General features: G+C 40.1%; 1 protein-coding gene across 2 annotated transcripts in view; it reads left to right on the forward strand.

Moving 5' to 3' along the window:
* LOC122562617 (clustered mitochondria protein homolog) overlaps positions 1-25,984 on the forward strand; it is an 87,056-nt gene that overhangs the window by 28,699 nt on the left and 32,373 nt on the right. For both annotated transcript variants that reach the window (XM_043715604.1, XM_043715605.1), the window contains exons 7-12: positions 6,388-6,513; positions 7,408-7,555; positions 8,727-8,819; positions 11,752-12,446; positions 14,936-15,033; positions 22,547-22,651. In XM_043715604.1, coding sequence (XP_043571539.1) covers positions 6,388-6,513; positions 7,408-7,555; positions 8,727-8,819; positions 11,752-12,446; positions 14,936-15,033; positions 22,547-22,651 — 1,265 coding nt within the window. The remainder of the gene's footprint in view (positions 1-6,387; positions 6,514-7,407; positions 7,556-8,726; positions 8,820-11,751; positions 12,447-14,935; positions 15,034-22,546; positions 22,652-25,984) is intronic.

Consider the following 25,984-nt stretch of genomic DNA (forward strand, 5'->3'; position numbering starts at 1 on the left):
TGTGTGATGCATGAGGATCTGAGAACCCCAAAGTGGATATTACGTAATTCCTCATTTATTTCAGTTGAAGAACTGCTCATTCCAAACTGATTGGGTACACTTTTACATCTCCTGCTCACAGGGGGCTTGTCAAGAGCAGCACTCGACCAGCCTGCTAATTACCTGCCTGCCCCTGACCTGCCTACTAACTGATGGGAGAAAATGGGGCTATCACCAGTCCATTGGGCCTCTTGAAACCTATAAGTGGCAGATTAATGGCCATAATCCCACCTTCGCCACTGTTTTAGCTATAAACAGAGGGATCCTCAGGCTAAGCACACGGCTTGACACACATGACAGGACTCATGTGTCAGGCAAGTAAAGGTGAGGACCCTTGTTTGGGTCCCTTGTCCCTTGTTCCTCCATTGAACATTGATAACTGTGGGGCTATCCCTGCTGAGTCTTGGAATATGTTGGGATATCCCTGATACAAAAAAAATTGCCTGTATGAACATGTAATCTACTATTTCTCTGTGTGCATTGTCAATCACCTTTGGTTTTGGTCACATTGGAACAGGTATGCTTTTGAATTAAGGATTAGATTCCTTTAGTTTCCTTTTAATCTTCTCTTCCTTCCTTGTCTTGTCTGCCTTAATCTATAGAGTGGAGACTTCTTACATTAGAGCAGCTAAACGTCCTTGTGTGACTGCTCAATGTTTAGTGAGAAATTATGTGAATTTAGGTACAGCTTATGGTTTTGCATTTTGGGGTGACAGTCAAGCAGCCCACCTTCATGTTATGCTGATCCTTGACGGGCAACTTAGAGAGGAGACTTCTATCTGAATAATTTGGATGACCTTTTTGATTATGTTTCAGAGTTGAAATATGGAGTGTTCTGCATGGCAGAAGCCACTCAGTGTTTGTGTCGGTGATGATGATTTCCCAAAGCAAATCAAAACAATTACTATTGACTTACTTGCTTTGTAAACCTAAGTCTTATTTCTATTTTGAGAATTGATCCAGTTTCTCTAGCTGTGTTACACAGCGTTCCTCTCTCTCTGTGCATGTTTTGTTTTAAGCTCTCATTTCAATGCATTCAGCCGCCTCCAACTAACCACAGATAAAATATATTGTTCCCAGGTTCTGATGATATTGGGTGTAATTGAAATGAGTCGAGGACGTGGTGCTGGAAAAGTGCAGCATGTCAGGAAGCATCTGGGGAGCAGGAAACAAAAGCCCTTCATCAGGCTGGGGCCCTCAGGGTTGGAGAGATAAATGGGAGGGGGGGTGGGCTGGGAGTAAGATAGCTGAGAGTGCAATAGGTGGATGGAGGTGGAGGTAAAGGTGATAGGTAGGAGGGGAGGGTGGAGCAGTTAGGTGGGAAGGAAGATGGAGAGGTGGGACAGGTCATGAGGGTGGAGCTGAGCTGGAAGATTGGAACTGGGATAAGATGGGGAGAGGGGAAATGATGCCAAATGATCGTTATGGAACTGAGGGTGGTAGTAGAACTGTATGATTAGGTGCCTTTTGGGGAAACAAATCTCTTTATTACCATATCATTTTCCTTTCCACCGCCATCTAATAGACAGTAGAAACAATTGACTTAGCAGTCCATTCAAATGTCTAATTGCTTTTGTAATGATCTTCAGTTCCTGCCTTCCAAAATGGTCAAGATCAACCTGTCAGAATGTGTTAAACTACAAGTCAGCAAGATTCATGTATTTTTCCTGTTGATTTCATCTCCTGCTGCCAGTGTAATGGTAGCCACCAGGAGGGCACTGAACTAACAGCAGCAGATGCGTATGTGTTTTAAGCATCCTCCCAAAGTGCATTTTCCTGTTGGCACAATGTTTCAAGAATATGGCGATTTAAATCATGATAACTGACACAGGCTGATATTTTGACATAATATTGTAAACATGCAAAGTGTTGGCTCCTAAGTATAAGCACATCCCCTGTGGTGCATTTTGTTGTTGGTTGAGAACCACAACATGATTTGCAAGGTAAATTCAGGAAAGCAGCCTTTTTAAGCCATTCTTTCAGAATTTGACTAAGACAATAAGAAATAGGAACGAGAGTGGGCCATACAGCCCCTTGAGCCTGCTCCATGAAATATGTGTAAAACAAAAGGCCTTTTTATTCAAGTTTTCATAAATTAGGCACTTGAGTCCCATACTCTGGTTGTAACACAAAGCCACTAAGTATTTCCAGATGGTTAAAAAGCATAAAACTCATTACAGTTTTATCGGACATAGATAAGAACAGACCTTTCTTGTGTGCCAGAGTGGCATAATAGGAAAAAACAACTGGGTTTTTGACACTAAAAATAAAGTACTGATAGCAGGTTGCTTAGATACTGTGAGCGCACAGCAAATACCTGAAAGCAGAATTTACAGGCCAGAAACTGAAATCTTTGGTAGCGGTTACCTGGGTGGGTCCAGGCATTCCCTGCAGCTGCACACTAAATGGGGCCTGTTGGGTCTTGTATTCTCTGTCTCACTCTCAATTAACTTTCATGTTTGGTGTTTTTTAACTTCTTTCTTGCAGAAAGTGCTGACTCTTTTGTTGAGGTTGCAGTTTCACTATCAAGCAAAGCCATCCACCTGAAAAATTATCTGTTTCTTCCTCTGCAGATGGTCTTGAATTGCGAAGTATTTCCAGCATATTGTGTTTTTATTAACAGCCAGCACCTTGTTTAATCTACATATTAACCCACATTTCAACCCTCTTGAACAGTTAAACCAGCAGGCCAGACCAACCAGGGCAGTGATCAATTCTTAACCCCATTTGGGTCCTTGTAAGTGTATCTTTTAGGGGGAATCACTGGATTTTGGCCAAGACCAGCAACCCTTTGATGTACCTGCACTCAGAGCAATCCAACAGCCCACAACAGAATATGGTCCACCACTATTCCCAAATATTTCAGCTGATTAATCTAATTTTATTACTAATATAATGCCTAGCCAGCACATAAACATGAATCTTCATGATGCCACTGGAGTGGGGGTGGGGGGGGGGTCTCATAACATGTGCCATTCTTAAGTTCTTTTTTGCACCATTCAGCTGAAATGATATATGGAGGAAGCTGTCAGAAGTGTGAGCTGACACAGGATACAAGAGCAGCAGAGCATTCGTGATTTTTACTGCTTCTTTAGAGCATTGCAGCAGGCAATGTTAGTAAAGGAGCAACATGGCAGGCAACTGGGAGGTCAAGGTCATTCCTTTGGACAAAGCAGACAAATTCCATAAAGTGGTCACATAGTCTGTGTTTGATCTTGTCAACATAAAGGAGACTGCACTGTGAGCAGCAATTGCTGTTTGAAAAAGACTGGCTTGAAAGAAGTACAGATGAAATGCGCTTCACCCAGAAGCTGTGTTCGGGGTCTTGAACATTGAGGAAGGATGGGTTTTTTCCTCCTGCTGCCTCTGCTTCTATTGTCAACAAACCTAAGCCTGTTTGTTTTGGATAGTGGTCCTTCAACCATTGGACACACTTTCACTGTATTTACTCTCACTAAACCCATCATGATTTAAAAACCTTCTATGAAATCTCCTGTTAAGTTTTCTCTGTTCTGAGTAGAACAATCCTAACTCCTTGCGTCTGTCCACATAACTAACCCATCATCCCTGAAACATTGCCAACAAATTTATTCTAGTAAATTTCTCCAAAGCCTTCATGATAGTCCTAAGTCATGTACTCCGAAATAATAAAACTTCAGCTGAAGCTAATGTTATAAATAGGTTTAACATAACTTATTGGCGACTATACTCTACAAGGAATCCCACATGCATTATTAATTATGCCACTTTCAAAGATTTCTGCACAAGCAGAGGGTAAAAGTCATTTGGATCTCATGTCTGTGGTAGGAAAACTATTGGAGGAAATTCTAAAGGAGTGAATTAATATCCATTTGGAAAGGTTTGGGTTAATTAGGGGTAGTCAGCATGACTTTGTCAGAGGGAGGTCACACTTAACAAATTTGTTAGAATTTTAAAAAATGTAATCAAGTGTGTGGATGATGGAAATTAAGTTGATGTAGTTTATACGGATTTTAGCAACACTCTTGACAAGGTCTCACATGGGAGACTGATTGATTGAAAATGAGTGGATCAGAAACTAGCTTAGGGTGGCATGGTGGCTCAGTGGTTAGCACTGATGCCTGTCAGTACCAGGAACCCAGGTTCGAATCTAATCTTGGGCATCTCTGTGTGGAGTTTGCACATTCTCCCTGCGCCTGCATGGATTTTCTTCAGGTGCACCGCTTTCCTCCTACAGTTCAAAAGTGTGCAAGTTAGGTGAATTGGCATGCTAAAATGCCCTTGGTATTCAGGGATATGTAGGTTAGGTGCATTAGTTAGGGGAAATGTAAAGTAATAGGGTAGGGGAATGGATCTGGGTGGGATATTCTTCGGAGAGTCACTGTGGACTTGTTGGGACAAATGGCCTGTTTCCACATTGTAGGGATTCTGTTCTGTAATAGGATACAAAGGGTTGTGGTAGAAGGCTGTTTGAGTGACTAGAGGCTGGTGTCCAGCAGTGTATCACAAGGGTCAGTATGGGACCCTTGCTGTTTGCTATGTATACAAATGATATACATGAAAATGTGGGGGGAATGTTAAGCAAATTTGCAGATGACACCAAGAGTGGTAGAGTGGTTAATAGTGAAGAAGGTGGTTGTAGGATATAGAAAGATACAGATGGGTTGGTCAGGTGGGAGACCAGTGACAGATGGCACTTAGCCATAATAAGTGCAAAGTGTTGCACTTTGGAAGAAGAAACAAGATGAGGGTGTATTTAATGAAGGGCAGGACACTGGGTGGCTTAGAGGAACACAGGGATCTTGGAGGTAATTATTCACAGATCCCTGAAGTCAGCAGAACAGAATAGGATAGTTAAGAAGATATATGGCTTGCTCTCATCCGTCGTGACAAAAAGTATTAAAACAAGGAAGTAATGTTGGAGTTGTGACGAGCATTGGTTAGGCCACAGTTGGAATACTGTGTGCAGTTCTGGTCCCTTCACTACAGGAAGGATGTGATAGCATCAGAGGATGTTCACCAGGATATTGTCTGAGATGGTGAAACTGAGGGGTGACATGATTGAGGTGTATAAAATTATGTGGGGTATGGACAGGGTGATTAGAGAGCAGCTTGGTCAAGGGTCAGTCATGAGGGGGCATACTTTTAGAGAAGGGGCAGGATATTCAGAAGAATTTTGAGGGAAAAAAGACCTTTTTCACTCAGTGAGGTGTATAAGATTATGTGGGGTATGGACAGGGTGATTAGAGAGCAGCTTGGTCAAGGGTCAGTCATGAGGGGGCAGGATATTCAGAAGAATTTTGAGGGAAAAAAGACCTTTTTCACTCAGCAGGCAGTGTGAATTTGGAATGCACTGCCTGGGAAGGTCTTGGAGACTGGAAACCTTACAAACTTTAAAAAATATTTTGATGAATACTTCAAATATCATAAATTTCAAGGATATGGGACAAGTATAGGAAATTGGGATTAGTGCACTTTTAGTGGTAATTATGTCAGTACAGACTCAATGGGCCAAAGGATCTTTTTGCATTCTATGAATCTATGGACCTTTTTTTCCCTCTATCTCTCTGTCTTGCTCTCTATTTCTCTCCTTTTACCCATTTTAACATTGTATCATTTAACATGCATCACTCCCTGTTGACTCTTAACAAAATTCATCATTTCATGTTTTTTGATCTTAAAGTTCACCTGCCGTATGCCACAGATTCCTCCAGCTTACTGTATCTTGAAATCTATTAGTATCTTCCTCACTGTTTGCTACACTTCATTCTATACTCCAGCTTTATGATTAAGTCTAAATTGCCCTCAGAAATGGTCTAGTGATCCACTTGGTTGTATTAAGCATTCATGTATAATAAGGAGGAAATCAGTTGGTCCACTTGGTGTTTTTCTTTAATTCATTCACATGATGTGAACTGGCTAGGCCAGCATTTATTGTTCACCCTCACTTTCTCAGAAGGCAATTTTGAGAAAGCAGTATTCTTCAGTTCTGTTTAGGGAAGTTATTTCTTTAGAAAAAAAGTTTTTAGTTTGAGTGACTTCCAGACCAGGAGTATTTAAGCTGTGAAAGTATAAGCTCTCGATTTTATGGATATTCATCTCAGAAAATACCACAGTTCACAATGCAGAAACTGAGGAGAATCGGTTAAATTGAATTTAAAATTTTGACAGAGAGGTATAAGTTCTCTGGATTTGTGTCGCTATAAAGTGAAGCTGTTGCTAAATGGGTTGAAACTTTTTTTGCTGGGTGTTCAAACATTTTTCTAATTGTGCTCTATATCAAGGCATTGCACTAACAATATCAAACTTTTTTCCCTTTCTATAGCCCTGCAATAAAAGCTGTTTCTAATGTATTCTGTTTTAAATTAGGTCAACTGCAGATATGTTTAATCCAAAACCAGGCAGTCCCAGCCTGCTATGTCATTCACTGTTGGACCTACTGAATCAAATTAGCCCGATATTCAAGAAGAATTTTGCAGTATTGCAGAAGAAAAGGTATGGAATGTAAGGAGAATCATCCACGTTACAGAGATCCTTTTATTTATTTCTAACATTCAGAAACTCTGTTTTCATGATTGCACCTCCAATTCCATACACCACAAAGGCGACTGACCCTTCTCACAAAGTTCTGGGATGAGATAACTGAGTTGGCACTTGAGGCTGGATTTAATTTGCCCACCTTTGGGAAGTGTCCACCTTGCACTGAGTTCCTCTCTAAAACGATGGAGCCAATTTCATTGACTCTGTAAATTGTAGTTTTAAATTTGAACTAATGCTTTCTTTCATCAAGAACAACCAACTGTGTGTTATAATGCTCAGAGAATTATGATCAGTCTGTTTTTCTAAAATAACCCATCATCATTTTGTTTCACAAAATTAACCCACATCAAAATGGCTAAGATTCCTTTATCCTTGCATAAACGGACATTAAATCTCTCCCCGACATTAAAGTTACCCTGTTGATCTTTTACATAACTTTTCCATTTGCCTTACTTTTACTTTGACTTTAATGAGTGTGATGACCAGTTAATTTAAAAATGGAGAGTCATTGTGCTTTGAATTTGCTGACCCCAACAAAGTCCTGTCGCTTCTAGATTTATGGTTTTTTTTTCAAGGAAGACTTATTTTTTAGGCTTCATGGTAACGTTTAGGAGCAGTCAAGAGTAATTTTTCTTGATCCTTTCAAAAATTGCTGGACATTGTGTTGTCTTGATTTTGGGTTTATGCAATAGTTTTGTTCTAATCATGCTTCAATTAAATTCATTTTGGACTGTGTCCATATAACCAGTTGTGCCATCATATTTTAGACATTTTTGTGTGATATAGTTAGTATTCTGGTCATGTGACAGCTTTAGTGACTTTCTGAGATTTTAATTCTCTATTTTTCAGGGTGAGTTGCCATCCATTGGAGAGGGTTGCCACACCATTCCTAAGTTACAGTTGGACCATCCCACACAAACAGCACACCATTGATTGTGTGAGGGCTGAGGATGCATATACCTCCCGACTAGGGTTTGAGGAACATATTACTGGGCAGGTGAGAATTGGCCGGCAATGTTTTGGTCGAGAGCTCTTTGTCAGCCACTAGGGATGAGGGAAGGTGACAAAGAGGTGTCTGGAAAATCTCTTTGGAGAAAACGCGTTACAACTCTTAGTTGTTATTTGCTGCAAAACAGCAATTTCACTTTTTTTTTCTCCTCTCCTGAAACTGCTGGTTCACTGAGTGCAGTTACTCAAGTGCCACCTGCCCTCTTGTATCCACCAGCCTATCTGATTATGCCACCATCACTATCCTGCAAGAATGGTGCCCAGAGTCACTGACTGTGGTAAAGCCACAGCAATATCCTGTTGAGATCAACTAACTGCAGAAAATGTTGGAAGGTTAAATAAAGACTATCTGTTTATCTATCTATGCAGATAACAATGTGAAATTGTACACTGTTTACCCATTCAACTATATGAGGTCTGAAAAGAGACTAAAAATCTCAAGAAAAGATTCATGTTGAGATGATTCCCTAACATAACTATGGAAGTTCCCAAGAGATTGCGATAGCTCATGACACCTCAAAACAGCAACCTATTAGCAATTTTCTCTGTATAATTGGTCATGTCCTGTTTTCTCAGAATGTTTAAAGGAACTCAGCCTCACGTTTAGCATTTTGTTTCAGATGGCTTTGACATTCTGCCACATTAAATACCTCTTGAAGTCTATCTTATTTCATTGAGTATGGATCTTTTATGACCGCCCTTCATTCTGCTGTCCCAAATATCTCCAAACGCTTATCTTGAACCGAATCCATTCATTAAAAAAAATTACAACCATCTCTCAACCTTCATTTCTCCTGAGTAAATAATCTGAACTCTTTGAGACCATCTTCAGACGATTTTAATTTTGGTCGGAATTCTATGAGCCTTTCTGTGATATTTTGCATCTTAAGCAGGGACCAAAGTTGGACACAATTCTCAAACGTGTGGATATACCTGTGTCAAATATTGCTTTATTTTGTATATATTCAAACTGGAATCACTGTTAGTCAGTAGGAGTTTACTTATTGGGGTGTCAAAGATTTGATAATTCACTGCAAAACATTTTTAATAAAAGTGTCATAGTTTAATCAACTAGAACATAGAATTTTCAGTGGTACCTTTATGATTACTCAGCAATTTTGCAAAAATTGGATGACTTGCTGCCTCTTGTTTCCATAAAGCCCCGGGACTGGAATGAGGAGCTGCAGACGGCATGGGAGATGCCCTGTCAAGATATGATGCAGCGGATATTGAGGAAGCAGACCATCTTTAAGGTGAGGTGTACAAACATCTGTTCATAGCAATTCCTCACAACTTTAATACTGTGAGAGCAGTATCAGGTGAGTCTTATCCAAAGGGAGAAATTCATCCTATGCCTTTTCAATGGAACGTTAATGGCTTTGTTGGTTTCCACAGTGATGGGGCTAAGAATAGTAGCTTCAATGTGTGACAAAAGAGTCACTTGCTTTTGGTCGATTCGGAGAATTGTTGTTCACCTTTTGGAATTTGATGGGAATTAAATAAAAACAACTAGGGCAGCATGATCATTTGATTGGTGGATGGCTTAAGTCAGCAGTTACATGTTTGAGGACCAGTTATTTTGGTTGGGACTAATGTGTAGAGGAATTCTGTGAAGCCATCCTACACTCTCCGTGACAAACATAAGCACCCAAGCTCGCTTGTGTTACTTTCGGTCACTATTGTGTGCCACTATTTAAAGTGCATAGTTTCAAGGACCTGTTCATTGAAGTGCAAGTACATGATTAGCTGAGGATTGCTTATGGAGACTTGTGGACATAACATCGGGTTCATTGCAGATACTGGAAAACCGTGTTTACTCTTCAACTCACAAAGTCTTCTCATATATTCTTCTCATCTGAAGATCATTACTGAACTCTGATTTGAAGGTTGCACAGTGGATTTCCAATTGAGAATCCTACTTTACATGACTGTATCCTGGACAGGAGGAAAGCAAGACTGAAGTCAGATTAATTCAGTAGCACTAGAGGAGAGCCCATCCATCCAGTGTGCTGTGTAGGTCCAGATGCACAGGTCTAAAATATGCATGGCTGTGCCTCTAAGCATGGAGGTTGCCTTTCTCGTCAGGCACCCAAGTCCTGAGGTAAATGCAGAACAGGCTATGTGTCATGCGAACAAGATTATGGTCAGCCATGGTCAATAGAGGAACAGATCTCATGAGATCAGAATGACTTATATTCCTGAGAAAGGATACAAAATATGCTTTAGTTCCCCTTGTTTGTCCATATGCATTTCAAGCAGCATCCAGGGAACAGGAGAATCGACGTTTCGGGCATAATCCCTTCTTCAGCCCTCCTGAAGAAGGGCTTATGCCCGAAACGTCGATTCTCCTGTTCCCTGGATGCTGCCTGACCTGCTGCGCTTTTCCAGCAACACATTTTCAGCTCTGATCTCCAGCATCTGCAGACCTCACTTTCTCCTCATATGCATTTCAAGTTGACATTGACTTAGCTATATGGTCCCTCAAGAACTGCAGACCTATATTCAGAACCTCAATGTTGAATTGATTGACTTGTTTGAATCTGTAATCCTCTGAGGAAGCTTTGCAGTTTCTTCTATCGTTGTTGCTTTCTCCTTGCCAGCCTGAACTTTGTTGAATCCCTTTTCCATTTTGGAGCAAAGTACAGAAATCCTAGACATTTGCTTCACATCTTAAAGGCTGCACAGAACTTTTGTGTCTACTAGAACCCTTCTCATTATGGCAGAAATCATCATGCGTTTGCTCTGCAGTTAGTGGCTAACATGTGCTACCCCTCCACTTAACTACATCTTCTGCTGCCTCCATCTTTTATACTGTGGGTTTTCCAATTTGTCAATTCCTCAGTTTTGTTTGTATCTCTTGAGTAGCTCTGGGCTGCTGACTATAAAGGAAATGATGAATGATGGAGTGGATGAGTCTTTGCCTGCATAACGATAAAAAACTACAGTTAACTTTATTGCGCTTGAGCAACATTCTGCTTTTTTCACCATCTAAGAAACTGAGGTACACAGTATAATTATTTTATGAGTGTACATCATTACAAATGCACATTGGATCTCTTTCATTCCCCTCCATTAACTGTTGGGTGAGAGTTAGAATCAGTTATAGCAATTACAGTTGAGTGTTTGGTGTTGGCATATTTCTCCCAGCAACTCTGACCCTCCCAACAACAGATATTTTTCTTAATCAACCAATTCAGTGACATTAAGACATACTTCTGGAGCAGGTGGGAATTGTGTGATGTCTCCTTCTGCAGGAGGAATACATGTAAATTACTAGCTGCAGTTCACAGATCTTTCATCAATCACGCAGAAACATGAGTGGCTGATAGGAAGGATAGGGTCAATAGAGTAATGATTTCTCATGTAAGATTTCCATACTTTTCAAGATGTGAGTCACAATATGACTACTGCCTGGAGAAGGAATACAGTGCTGTTGCAGTAGTCCTATATGGCAATGATGGTGTTTCTAGGATGTAACCACATGTTTCTCTGCAGTCCCATTATTGACCCTGTTATCCATCTAAACTTACCTTTAACTTTGCTGAGCCAATGAGCTTGCAAAACTCCTTCCCTGGCAGGGAATGTGTGTATGGAGATGTGGTGTGGGGAGACAGAGTTGTGATATTATGGGAATCCTTTGGGTGATAAGGCCCTACTCATAACCATCTCCTTTTATATGGTCTGTTTTGCTGAAAAGTTTCTTCATAGTACTTTAACAATTCCACGCTCTATTTCTCTTAATGGCTGTGGTTGGCTGTGCTTTCTCATCAGCTTCAGGAAAACTAGATACTTCCCTTTTCCTTTCCTTAGTTCCAGATATTTTGGGTTCCCTCTTGCAAAAGCCTGCACTGTCCTTTAACTACACATAGCCCTTTTTTTGCTCAAGATGTTCTGGCTTTCACTTGCCCACTTCCCAAACTTTTCAGGCTGTCCATGATGTATCCTCTCACCAACATTATTTAAGTTACTGACTAGGACATTTCCAAGGGCGGTCATCTGCCACTGGGCAGCCTGCCTAAATCCCACTGCCACATTGGAAACCTGGGAAGTTGTTATAGCTTTTCCTGAACTTGTATCTAGGCTTTTGCAAAAGCAATTGACTTTTAGTGCATTAAAGACTATTCCTCCGTCATACACACCCGAAACAGAGTAACTAATTGAGATGCTGTTTTTGTTTTTAACTAGGTGAACAGTGATTTTGTTGCAGCCGCCACCCGTGGTGCAATGGCAGTTGTCGATGGGAATATCGTGGCCATCAACCCAGGTGATGATACCAAAATGCAGATGTTCATCTGGAACAACATTTTCTTCAGCTTTGGATTCGACATCCGGGACAACTACAAAGAATCTGGGGGGGATCATGCTGCTTATGTTGCATCCAGCAATGACTTGAAAGGGATCCAAGCTTATAGTAACTTGGATGTGGCAGGTCTGCATGTATTGGGGACTGTAATAGTGGATTACCGGGGCTATCGGATAATTGCACAATCCATTATCCCTGGAATCCTGGAACAGGAGCAAGATCAGAATGTGGTTTATGGATTGATAGATTTTGGGAAGACTGTTATTTCTAATCATGAGTACATCAACTTATTGCTTCAAACCTCCAGACCCCTTCGGATTCAGAAGCACCTGGTCCTGAATGATTTAGAACATCCCATCCTCTTGTGCTCTTCAGTGGATTGCAAAGGGATTGTTGGCAATGATGGGAGACGTTACATTCTGGATCTTTTCCGCACATTCCCCTCAGATCTAAACTTCCTGCCAATGATTGGTGAAGAGTTGCATGAGGAATGTCAAAGATTAGGATACCCAAAGGAATATCGGCATAAGTTGTGCTGTCTACGGCCGGAGCTAGTGGAGAATTTCATCCAACATAAGTAATGTTTTATCTGATGTAATTTGTAGTAATGTATAGAAGGTCATAGAATGTTTCAGTACTGAATCGGGTCTTTAGGTCAATTCAATTATGTTGGTATGTTCATCTGCATAAACCACAGGAACTTATCCCACTCCTGTTCCATCCCTTTAAATATTTTTCTTTTAGTACGCTTACCTTTTTGCACTTAATATTTAACAAGCTTTTCTGATCTTTCATTTTAAACTTTACCATTTAATATAATTTCACATTTCTCATGTTGAACTGCCACCTACACAAAAATCTATTAGTGTGTTCCTGCAATCTTTCACAGTCCTTAAACCATTTTGTTCAGTGTTCAATTTACTGTACGTGAGTCATAGTCCAAATTATTTTGGTATAGATAATATGAAAAAAGCCCAACCTGAAGCCCTGTGGAACACCTCCTTCCAGCTAGAGAATCTTTCTTTCATCCCTACCCTTTACTTCCTATGCTCTATCTCACCAATTTGAGGCCATTTGCTCCTCATTTCTATGTAGTGTTATCTTTGTCATAATAACAGGAGTAGGCCTTTCAGTCTTTCAAGTCTCATCTGCTATTAGAGAGGACAGTGACTGATCTGTATCTTAGCTTTATCTACCTGGCTTGGTTTCATAAATGCTAAAACCTTTGCCAAACACTAATCTATCAACTGCAGTTTGTAAATTTTTAACTGACCTGGTAATAATCACCTTTTTTAAGGGAGATGGCTCTCACTTGTTTTCTTATTGATGTTTTTTAAGAATTCTTGCCAACTTTAGCCATTCCATTTCAAAAGTCCAGTCTCATATGTTCTGTATTATTTATGTAAATCCTGCACTCTTTGAAGGACTGTGTCTGGCTGACCTCAATGGCATTCACTGACCTGGGGTGCAGGGCCACAAATGGCTGTTTTACCTCTGTCTATAACAAATGCTAGGGGATGCATCAAAACCAAGCCAGATCCTGATGTCACTTGACATCTATGAATGTGCTGAATCCATCAGGGTATCATTGAATTATGATTAATAGAAGGAATATTGACTAATTACCCTTACTCCTTTCTTCAAGACCTGGAATAATTGAGTCAATTGGGAAAGTGATGATGTGATTTTAGTGTCACCAGTCAAGTATTCCAGAACCCAGGTTTTGGGGGCTGGGGTTCAAATATGGTAAATATGAGTTAAATTGAAATAAATCTGTAATTCAAAGTTAGCCTAATGCCAACCATCTGTTGTATCGTAACAAAAATCTCATTCACTAATGTCCTTTAGAGAAGGGAATGTATCATCCTTACCTGATCTGACATACACATGACTCCAGACTTACAACACTGTGCCCACTGAAATGGCCTAGCAAGCCACTCAACTCAAAGGGCAAATAGGGATGGATAATAAATGTTGGCCTAACCAATGATGCCCACACCCAATAAATGAATGAAAAAAAATGATTGTACACTGATCTAGTGGGACTAAAGTCAAATAACTCCAAAAGGACATTAAAAGGTCTTCCAAAAAGATTGCCGCATTATTATTTCACTGCGCGTAAGCAGACTTTTTTGCTTTAAGTTTTCTCCTTATGGCATATACTACACTCCTGTCAATTCTGTTGAGTAAGAAGCTCTGGTAAATATGTAATGTTTTACCGCTTGTCTTTTCTTTTTCCTGCTCTGTTTCTCCCCCTATGTTCTCCACATGAGAAGGGCCCTGATCTATTGCCAGCCAATGACTTTACATCTGCAATTAAAAACTGAATATGGTGAACCAGTTTAGTCTGGAAATATCATAATGTGGGCGCAACACAAATATAATGTTTGGACAATGCTGCATGTTGGAACATGTTCTGTATTGTGAGGTAATCATCTTCAGGTAAATACAAGGGCAGAACCTGGATAGATTTGTAGAGAGGTCAATCTTCCCCAAATTCAGATTGGATTGAGAAGATGGAAAGAAGCTTAGACTGGGAGCACAGACTTGGATGACATGGCTTAAAATTTGAAAACCTCTTTGAATTCTGTTTTCTATTATATTTTAATTGTATTTGCATTTAAACTATCATGAGGTAAAAATTGGTACATGGTACAGGATAATGACAGGTTTTTACCTTACCACTGTTGAGAAGAAGATTTGATCTTCCACATGGATTGAGTTGTGTCCTTCAATGGTTTCTCTGATTAATCAGATAACCTGCTCCCAGATCTCTGCTTAAACCATTAGGTATCTTTCGTATACCAGGAGACTTACCCTCTTGTGCACAGCATCCATCTTCACTTGACAGTTTCTACTGGTGCAGGTAAAAATAGAGCCATGTGAAGATATATTTGTGTGACCTGTTGCTGCGCAGTGCATTGCTTTGCAACCCAGTGCGCCAAATTTATAAATTTGAAATCCTAACAGGGCATTTTGTTTCTTGAACATACAATAAGCTGCCGCTGCTAACCACCAACTTACAATCTCTGCTCGTGTTACGTTCAGCTGTTTTTCATACTTTAGGCACACACAGTTTACAAAACTCTTGAAGGAGAAAATGCGTAGAAGTGACAGAAGAAAAAGTTTAATGGAGGATGGAGAGAGTGCAACAGAAAATTATGGTAAGGGAGTCCAGTGTTTGCAGAGGTTAGCTGAGGGTGGGGGTGGGGAGAACATAATATCTGTCAATGCTGTAGTAGATGGGAAAGTTGTGTATTAGGTGTCAGAGGCTATTCCTAGAGGGCAGTAAATGTATTTTTTTTTAAAAAGAAAATACAGGTGTTGCTAGTTTATGGAAAAATGTGAGTGAAGTTTGAATTCTCGAATAATGTTTGAGCTCTTGATTTTCAATTCACTACTCTTTCACATTGCAGTTGAATTGAATATTCAATCAACTCTTGTTGATAAAGTGGATTCTGTGAAATGACTGAACGCTCTAATTGACCTTGCGTAGGGGAACTCAGCATTGAATTGTTTCTCCAAGCCCCACATTCTACAGGAGAATAACCTTCTGGAAATCACTCAGATGTTAGTGTAGAATAGCCTAGATTTAAAATAAAAATCATCAGCATTGCTCAAATGATAGCATTCTTGTCTGTTAGTTAGATGTTGTTATCTCATACTCTTCTTCAGCATATAACCTAAGCTGGCACATCAATGCAGCAACATTGCAGTGTTGTAATTATTGTTTCTGTCCTTGTCTGCTAAGTTGACAGACATCATTTGAAGACCTCCCCAAATCATGGCCAGCGTGAGTCCCTCGGCAAAAACAACACAATATTAACTGAACAAATATCTTGTTTGCTGTCCACAGGATTTTGCTGTGCGCAAATTAGGTGCTGCATTTGTTTACAAATATGTGACTGTGTCAGAATGCTAGTTCTTTCTTGATTATGGAAAATAACTGAATCTCCACATATTGCTGGTGTAGGTGACGCTGTGACAATTTTCCAAATGCAGTCATCTTTTGAAAGACTGCGGCCTCAGGAAGAACTTATCTGGAGTGCTTGGCACATAGCACAATTAACCTTCTTTTGTTTTGACATTATTTCTTCCATGGGATGTGTGAATGTTGCTAGCAAAGGCCAGCACTTGTGGCCCATCCTCACTTTCCCTTGAAGAGAACAGTTAAGATCCAATCACATTGACATGAATAGGTCAGATTGTGTAAGGACAGCAGATTTCCTCACCAAAGTGACATTAGTGAACCAGACAGGTTATTACAACTATTGATGATAATTTCACAGACATCGTTAGTGGGACTAGTTTTCAAATCCATATTTTTAATTAATTAATTGAACTTAAATTCCTCAGCTATTGTGGATTTGAATCCCAAGAGCATTTGTCTGGGTCCCGTACTAATCCAGTGACATTACCATTATGCCACTGGTGAAACTGTTCTTTTTCTGTTGTAGTATTGTAGATCCTAGCGTTGGGATTAAAGTCTTTAGGGGAAAAATAATTTCCCAGTAAAAGCACAGGTCCAGTCTGCATTAAGGGAGTCTGCCTTAGTCAGTGCATTATGTAAGTTACTTGTAGTTAACCTGTAAATGTAATGAATGGACTGGTGCAAGAGGAAGGTAAAGGCTAGTGTAGTTATTGTTGCAGTTTTTGTTTTTGCAATCATTATGGCGTGAACGTAAACTTAGAGGGCATAGGTTTAAGGTGAGAGGGGAAAGATTTATAAGGGACCTAAGGGGCAACATTTTTATTTTGAATGAAGGTGGTGTGTGTACAGAATGAACTTCCAGAGGAAGTGGTGGCGATAGGTACAATTACAACATTTAAAAGGCATCTGGCAGATGAATAGGAAGGGTTTAGAGGGATATGGGCCAAATGCTGGCACGTGGGACGGGATTAATTTAGGATACCTGATCAGCATGGGCAAGTTGGACCAAAGAGCTGTACAGCATGGAAAGACTCTATGACTCTACTCTTTTAACAAATGAAAAACAAAACCATTGGCCTTAGCAAGCAGTTTTTCTTTGTGTAGCTGTGATGTTGCTGAAAAAGCACAGAGTAATGCAAAAACAGAAATTTCTGCAAAAGCTCAGCAGCTCTGGCAGCACCTGTGAAGAGAAATCAGGATTAACGTTTTAGGTCGAGTGATCCTTCCTTAGAACCCACTGTTCTGACAGACATGAGCCATTAACTCTCATTTCTCTCCATAGATGCTCTTAGACCTGCTGAGACTTTCAAACAATTTCGGTTTTTATTTCTGATTTCCAGCAACTGCAGTTCTTTTGGGTTTTTTTTAATTAGTGAGTAATGCTGTGTTGGCTGTATGAGGAACTTATCTGCATTAGAACCTCTCTCAGTAGAGTCCGCAGCTGAGTGCCAAGAATTGCTTTTGTTTTTAATGCAGTGTTCTACGTAAAAATGACACAACTGAATAATGAAGGCGCTACATCTCCTTAACAGGATGCTGGCCACTGATGCTATTCCTGTGATTACATTCTGACAGAACCAGGAACATCTAATCAAGCATTTTATTTCCAGGGGTAAATGTGCTTGATTCTGAGGAAGCTCTGATACCTACATTGTAGCTGCATTTTTCTCAGCCACTGTTTCTCAATCCTATTAAATATTGAAGGATTTACCTTCATTACTGTATTATAGACAAATGTAACAAGGATGGTTTAGAAGATTAGGATATATTGAGGTCATCCTCACTACAGTGAGAAATTGCATTCCTAATCCAGATGTGTGTGTATATGTTGGGCAGCAGATAAATGTGGTGAAGAGGTATAGGTAAATGTTTTCTGCATTTAGTCACATTTCCTAGGGTAGTGATGGACAAGTTCAGAGTGTCCAGGGGTTGTTGCATCTCCATTATAAACTTCTCTTCCTTGATCCACAAATTTAAGCAGGAGCTTTGTAGCATAAATGAATATGCATTCTTGCCTCTTTGTTTAGGTTGCTGATTTGAAGTGACGAGCAGACAAGAATGGATAAGAAGCCATTTGGCAGCTTAAAAAAAGTTCCAAATTAGAGTCTGAACAGGTTAATACATGAAACAAACTGAGGCTATGTTTTAAAGTTTTAGCTTGTGGTCAGCTTGCTTCTGCTTCCACTGATTCAGTATGACTAGTTAATTGATGGATTGCTAATTAGTGGTACATTGAGATGGGTTCCGAACCCAAATGGACATCATGACTGTGATGTCAGGTGGGAGGTGGGTTATGTTGGGGACAGGATGTTGGTAATAGCCTCCAACCTTGAGTGCCCCTTGCCCCCTTGCTCTCTCCTTATTGTGTACAGCAGGCAGAAAACAGTGAATAAGTGAAGCCAGAAAAAGTATAATACCTCCACCTTTACTAGCAGACTGTGAGGTGCACCGAAGGTACCATTGTTAGGGCCCTTCCTTCCACCCCCTGTGTTGACACCTCATTCCCACTGTATGAAGTGGGCCTAAACACTTGCCCAATCGATGCCTGAAAAAAAGTGTGGGCAGTGAAAGATTACATTCATTTAGGTGCTGAATATTTGTGACTCACTTATTTCAAAATGGTAGATGGGCTTCTGATTTCCACACCGGTTCTCCTTCCATAATATCAGAGACTGGCACGATGTTGTTGGATGGTCAGCCTGACATTAAATTGTTATATTTTTCGTCGGCACAGTGAGGGGGCGGCATGCTTCATTTGTGGCTATAAAATCCAGCCACCGATTCATTGTGCAGCGGTATTTTTCAAATTTAAATTTATAAAGGTGATATGAATCTTTCAATGGTGCTACTTTAATAAGTTATTGTAATCGCAGTACATAATATGATGAATGGTGAGAGCTGAGCATATGTTGGATCACTAACTCTCCAAGACCGTTGGAGTCTCTAGGGATGAAGGATTTTTCTTAGGGCCACTGTGGCCCAGAAAAGTCATTGGGTCAATCAGAACTTTTTTTTATTTTTGTTGAACTCTTTCCTTGTGTTAGATGTGATAACAAAATAGATGGAAACCGAGTTGTCTGGGCAGGAATGTTGGAGGTGGGAGGTTGCTTCTTGTACTGACATTTATGGCATCTGCCTTCAGGCCTTTAAACAGAAAGCAACCACATCAGAGATCTTATAGCTATGTCAACTCATAGCATACAAGTTACAATGTACAAATGCATTTCTCCAGCACCCGTCTGCCCACCCCTTTTTCATCATAAACCAAAAAATACATATGCTATCATTTATAATTTCAAGTTATCCAACATACATGGGAGTACAGAAGATCTTTGCTCATGAACAAACATTCTTTGTTATTCTACTCTGTGCCAATTTCATTTGTCTCTGCAGTTCAGCAATCCATAAATAATCTTTAAAATAGCCAATTTGGCTATTTTAATGAGTTGTTGTTTGTTGTTCATCTGGTGTCTGCTCATTCCAGGGACGATGTTCCTTCAGTTAGCATTACTGACCTATATGGAATTGCAACTGATTGACCTTGCTGCATGAGGGTCACTCCAAGTTCAGACTTGCTCACAATACACTTGTAGGGTAACTGAATCATTGACATTTTAGTACCTCAGAACTGACATTGTCATCGTTCGTTGTTAATTAGAAGAAGAAGCTGCTGCTTGTTCTGGACTTCAGTGCTGATGATAAATAAATAAAATGTTGTTCTTATTTCAGATCTCTTGGCTGCTGTATCATTACTACAGCTCTCAACTTAGCTGGATCAGGATGAAGTACTTTCTCTTTCAGTACATGAACTATGTACATGGCTTCAATTGTCTTCAGTTGCATTCTTTTCTTGGTTAGCATCTACTTCATCTGCATGCTATTCTAGTAGTCTCTACTCCATCAATAGATTGTAATCATCGTCTATTATGGTGTCTTCAGTCATATCTCCACATCTATAGATCATTCATGGCCATGGTGTCCAGAAGATTAATCCTTCATTGCTGGAGACTGCAACAGTCCTGAAGTGTTAGCGATCCAACGTATGCCCAGTTCTTACCATGCAGAATATTAGGCAGTGTGAACCTTTCTGGAACAGTAGGAATGCCAAGTGGCGTGTGGAAACATTGGCATTTCCCAAATGTTCATATGTAATCAGAAAACTACGGCTGTGATTCAACTTAATTTGCCAATATGCATTTTCCATAGTCGTACAGACCTTTACTTTAGCAACATTGTGATAAAATTTCTTCAGTGGTTGTCATGGAGTAGTGCAATCTCTTCAAAGCTTTATTGAGATCTTTTGGACTTATTTATACTATCAACTTTCCAGATTTTTTTTCGCTGCTGCTTTGCTGCTAATAATCTGAAGGACTTTCTTGATAACTCCTTTTCAAGTTTCTTTATCTTGCCTCAGAAGCTGGCCTTGAGGGCATTTGGAATTCTGCTCAGAAGATGCTGAGTTTGTGGTAGAGATGCAACAATCCCTTGATATTAATCAAGAAAACATCCAATACCTTTGAAAACATCTGTTATCAGCATCTGTTCAGCAGTCGATGACTTGATCCCCTGCAAATCTCTTCTGGTAGGGTCACCAGTCTCAATTTTGTACTTGTTTCAGATTAAATGAATGGCTTTTGCTTAATGTCTACTGTCTTCTTTCTCACTATTTCTTTGGGCTTTCAGCTTAGCCTGTTCTCTAGGATGAATGTACTTCCTGCCTTAATTCTACCTTCAGTGGAATAATTTCTGAGTCACTATCTTGAGCCACTTGGACAAGTTCACAAAACTTGTGATGCCACATATAGCACCAGTGGCTATCTGACACTTCATGTTCACTGAATGATCTCCGTCTACAGTCTTCACGTAACAATCCCAGATCGCTGTGAGATGAGACAATCTGTTCTTTGGAGTAGAAAGGAACATCCAAATTATTCTCAACCTCTCTCCAATAGCCATATTCATAGGCTGGCTTTGTTTCTTTCCAGAAAAACACTATTGTGCCCACTTACTCAGCTTCTTGAAGTTAGGGTACTTAACAATAAACTTACCAATAAACGTGTTTCTTTTATGTAAGGCCTTCTGCATTACTTACAACTTCTCCTCAAGATTTGATCTTTCTGCTTGCTCTTCTGCCAACATGTTTTTCTTTTCTCCATTGTATTGTTCTTCTTAGGCCTGGACTTTCTCTCAGCGTAATGCAGAGCCCAAGATTCTCCTGTTAATACTCCAGGTAATGATTTGACATATACAGAAGCTGATTCTGGAGGGTATTTGTTTTCTCTCAACTGACATGCTGTCATGAAGTGCTGAAAATGTGTTGCTGGAAAAGCGCAGCAGGTCAGGCAGCATCCAAGGAACAGGAGAATCGACATTTCGGGCATAAGCCCTTCTTCATGCCCAGATCTGTTATTCCTTAGTCAATCCTACCTTTGATGAAATTATCTTTCAGTGCATTAACATACTGATTAATATCCCTGTCTGAGTTCTAATGATTATCAGTGTATTCACAAATGACATTAGTCATTAAGACTTCAAAGCCTTCAAAATTTCGCCATTCTGATTTTCTGTTCCTTAGTGAACAGAATTACACGTCGAGAGTGTAACTGATTTAGATTAGATTAGATTAGATTACTTACAGTGTGGAAACAGGCCCTTCGGCCGAACAAGTCCACACCGACCTGCCGAAGCGCAACCCACCCAGACCCATTCCCCTTCTATTAACACTACGGACAATTTAGCACGGCCAATTCACCTAACCTGCACATTTTTGGACAGTGGGAGGAAACCCACGCAGACACTGGGAGAATGTGCAAACTCCACACAGTAAGTCGCCTGAGGCGGGAATTGAACCTGGGTCTTTGGCGCTATGAGGCAGCAGTGCTAACTACTGTGCCACCGTACCGCCCACTCGTTCCCTTCTAGGCAGTACTCGTTCCCTAGCACTGATAACACACTTGACTTGCTATTCTTATTTGACAGATTTTCTATTTAACTCTGTGTCTAATCTCATTGTTTTACCAGTGAGACTGGAGGAAGTTCCAATTCTCTTAAATTCTCTTTTTCTCTCCACAGGAGCAGTAATTGGAAACTTCAAAGTCATGCTGACTGTCCCAGCAGAATAAAGTTTGAATTATTCATTGTTGTTTCTTGCAGTAGCTGTGTCTCCCAACTTCGAAAACCCATTCAATTTCAGCTGTGCATTTCTGATCCCATATACCATGTGCTGGCTTCATTAGCTTCTGCCCGCATGCCTCTGAACAGAAAGCAAATACCATACTTCAGAGGTCATGTTATTATGGAAATTCACAGTGTATAAATGCATTTCTCCAAACAGAGGTCATGTGTGATGGGACCTCCAAGAATACACCTTAGGAGAGTTGGCAACCCTTTGTAGATGTGATCTAGTATTTAGCAATTCTGGCAACATGGACTATAGAATGTCAGGAATTACAGGATATCTCATGCATACTGTTCAGAATGATGTGTTAGTCGCATATTCAGTCTGCTTAGTGCAAGCTATCAAAATTTTACATTCTGCTGTAAATGTGCACTCACTATTTTTAAAGCCTATACTGGGGCCTATAATAACAAGGGAAAATAGTGGTTGAGACAGTGTGTCTAATGTTCAAGTTTTTCTACATTCTAATTCAGTTATCTTTGTAAGTGTCTTCATGTAATAGGTGTTACCTAATTCTGGAGATCATGTCCTAACTTGAATTGTGATCTTTTTTTTTATTCCCACAAAGATCATTTCAGAGGTATTGACGAAATGAAGGCAGTATGTCAGGAGGTGGGCTCTGTCAGTGACACCATCTTTGACATTCGTTTCAATCCAAATGTTTATTCATCAGGTAATGTACGGTACTGTTTTTTAAACTGTAATAAGAATTTTTCACCCTATCAGGAAGTGAGTTGCAGCTTCCTTTGGGTGAAATATTTCCCCTCCTCTCTCATCCTTTTATCAATGACTTCAAATCAGTACTACCTATTTCTTATCTGGAGGTGCCGGTGTTGGACTCGGGTGAATAAAGTTAAAAATCACACAACACCAGGTTATAGTCCAATCGGTTTGTTTGGAAGTACTAGCTTTCGGAGCGACGCTCCTTCATCAGGTGGTTGTGGATGAAGCAGCAGCACTCCAAAAGCTAGTGCTTCCAAATAAACCTGTTGGACTTTACCTGGTGTTGTGTGATTTTTAACTTTGAACCTATTTATTTACCTCTTTGCAAATGGAACTACAGTGAATCTTTTCTACCCACGAGATCTAGGCTCATCATAACTTTATACTCCTTAATAAAGTCACAAATCAGCCTCCTCTGTTCCAGAGAAAACAATCCCAGCCCATCCAATCTTACCCTCACAGCTAAACGTCTTCATTCATAGCAGCATTCATGTAAATCTCCTCTTTAGGCCAATCACGTTCTTGCTGTAATGTTTTGTTACCTTTTTGGGTATCGATGAACATCCAATCCAGGATTCTCTAACCTCTGAATTTCTCATTATGCTACTACTTGTTGTGTATTCCTGTTTTTGTTTGTTTACATCCTACTACCCCTCCCCACTCCCATGCATCATCTCACAAGTATTGAATTGTAATTGCCACTCCCCTGCCTGATCGATTGGCCCATTGATGGTTTACTGTGAGGAAACAGCTTCTTTCTCACCGTCAACCACCATCATATTTTATATCATCTACAAATGTGCTTCACATTCCCCCTACATTTAAATATAAATATCTGCAATAAATATCATTGAAAAACAAGGGACTTAGTTCTGAGCCTTGTGGAACCCCACTGGAAACTTTCAATTCCAAAGCACCCAAAACCATCACCCTTTGTCTCCTGGAGAGAGAAACTGAGTTAATGTTTCAAGTCTGAAGAACACTCAGAGTCAAAATGTTAGTGGTGTTTTTCTCTCTCCACACATGCAGTCAGACCGCTGAGTTGCTGCAGTCTGCTCTGTGTTTGTTTCAGATTTCAGTATCTGCAGTATTTTGCCTTATGTTTTATCTCCTGCAACTTTCCCTTGGATTTTTTGAGCTTTTAATAATCTGGCCAAACAGCTATATAGGACCATATCAAAACCCTTGCCGAAATCCATGTAGCCCACATCAGATATACTTCACTCACTGATAACCTTTTTATTTTCCCAGTAGCCTGGTCTTAATCAAAGACAGGAAAACAGATTATCTAGTCAATATTAAAATGCTGTTGTGTGAGTTTGCTGTATACAAAACTGGCTACCACATTTCCTGTATTTACAATAGAGCCTACACTTCAAAAGCACTTCATTTGCAAAGCCCTGAGGGTGTGGAAGACTTTTTAATACTTGGTGGTCTTTTTCTTTTCCCCTCACCGTTGCAATTGTTTTCTTAATACTGCAACCCCAATTTTATTTCAATCATCTTCTCTATCTTGTCTGTAACTGGGAACACTGAACTGCTAGCTGTGTTGTCCTTTAAACCATGTTTGCATGCCAGCTATATTTCCAAATGTGAGTCTGCACCATCAGCTTATCTGCAGTATTTATCTTTTGAAGTAGATCTTAAGTGCTGCCAAAGTCCTTTGTTTACTATTTTCTAGCCCTTGTTTCCTCTGCATTTCATACTGGCTTACAAATTGTGTGTTTTCCGTATTGGCACCTTCCGTTCTTGAAATAAACATGTAATTTTATGGTGCACAGATATAACTGAATTTTCAAAGGTTTAGATCGAATATTTAGGCAGACCCAGTTTATGCAGATTCTTGGGCTGGCATAAAACGTTAATAGCATCCTCACTGTTATTTAGGTTCTTAGCAGTGAACTTAACTCTTTTCCCAAATCAGAAGGAATGGGTTTAATTAGAGCCAGTTTCTCAATTAAATGGGGACAGTGCATAAATGGTATATTTATTGGCAACTATCAAACCTCAATATGTCATTTTAAGAGTTTCAAGAGTTAAATAAACCTGGCAATACGATTTTGCACTTTGAAAGCTGGTGTAATAGATCAACTCATTTGTTATATTTCTGGAAGGACACACATGACTCCTTTTGAATCTGATTTCTGTGTGACTCTGACCCCACATTATGTGGGTAACATTTAACTCCCTCTGAAGGGATATGACAAACCATGTAGTTTTCAGGACAGTACAGTCAAAGATGGGCAATACATGTGGTTTTGCTGTTGTCTCTCACATTGAGGATTAAATGAAAAATAGAATTAGATTAAATTGACATGCTTCTAAGGAAATGGTAAAATTTGATGAGATATCTTAAGTAAAATTGATGGCTCAATTGATTAATATACTGACCTGCATCCTACTGAGCTATTATAGAGTGTTAGGTTTCAACAAGAACTTATATTTAAGTAAAGCCTATCTTAAAATCTTTCATAGAGGCATTGTTTCTGGTTGAAAAACAGAAATGTTACAAGGCGTGACCAAAAGCTTGGTCAAAGATGGTTCTACATGAGGAGAGAAAAAAGACAGTAGGAATAGATTTGAAACCAGGGCTGTTGAAGGTATGGCCGGTGATTGTAGTCTGAAAGGAAATATGATGCTCAGCTGGTCTGAAGAAGGGAATGAATTTGTAGAGCTGGGGGGGTGGGGGGGGAAAGAAGTAGGGACATTTGAAAAATAGAAACATGAGGTGAGAGTTTTGGGTATCAAGGACAAAGCGTGTGTAAGTAGAACTTGAAGTTGGATAGAGTAGGAGCAATGAGATTTGTGCAAACTGAAGTATGAGCAGAGCTAAGATTGGATGAGATTTTCTACAAGGGGTCATTGAAGGAGGCAGTATTCTTACAGAGGTTGAAGAAGGCAGTTTTTATGAAGGAGTGAAATGGGATCAGAAGCTCAGAATCAAACAGAGCCCCAGTGTGACTCCGTCTATGTTGCAGTTATTATAGGCAGGCTAGGAACCATAGTCTAGATTAGAGTGGAGCTGGAAAACAACAGCAGTTCAAGCAGCATCCGAGGCGCAATAAAATCGACGTTTTGGGCAAAAGCCCTTCATCAGGAATACAGGCAGAGTGCCTGAAGGGTGGAGACATAAATGAGAGAAGGGTGGGGGGGGGGAGAAAGTAGCATAGAGTACAATAGGTGAAGGGGGTAGGGATGGAGATGATAGGTTAGAGAGGAGGGTGGAGTGGATAGGTGGAAAGGAAGATAGGCAGGTAGGACAAGTCATGGGGACAGTGCTGAG

The sequence above is a fragment of the Chiloscyllium plagiosum genome, chromosome 25 (assembly GCF_004010195.1).
Source record: "Chiloscyllium plagiosum isolate BGI_BamShark_2017 chromosome 25, ASM401019v2, whole genome shotgun sequence".
Lineage (NCBI taxonomy): Eukaryota > Metazoa > Chordata > Chondrichthyes > Orectolobiformes > Hemiscylliidae > Chiloscyllium > Chiloscyllium plagiosum.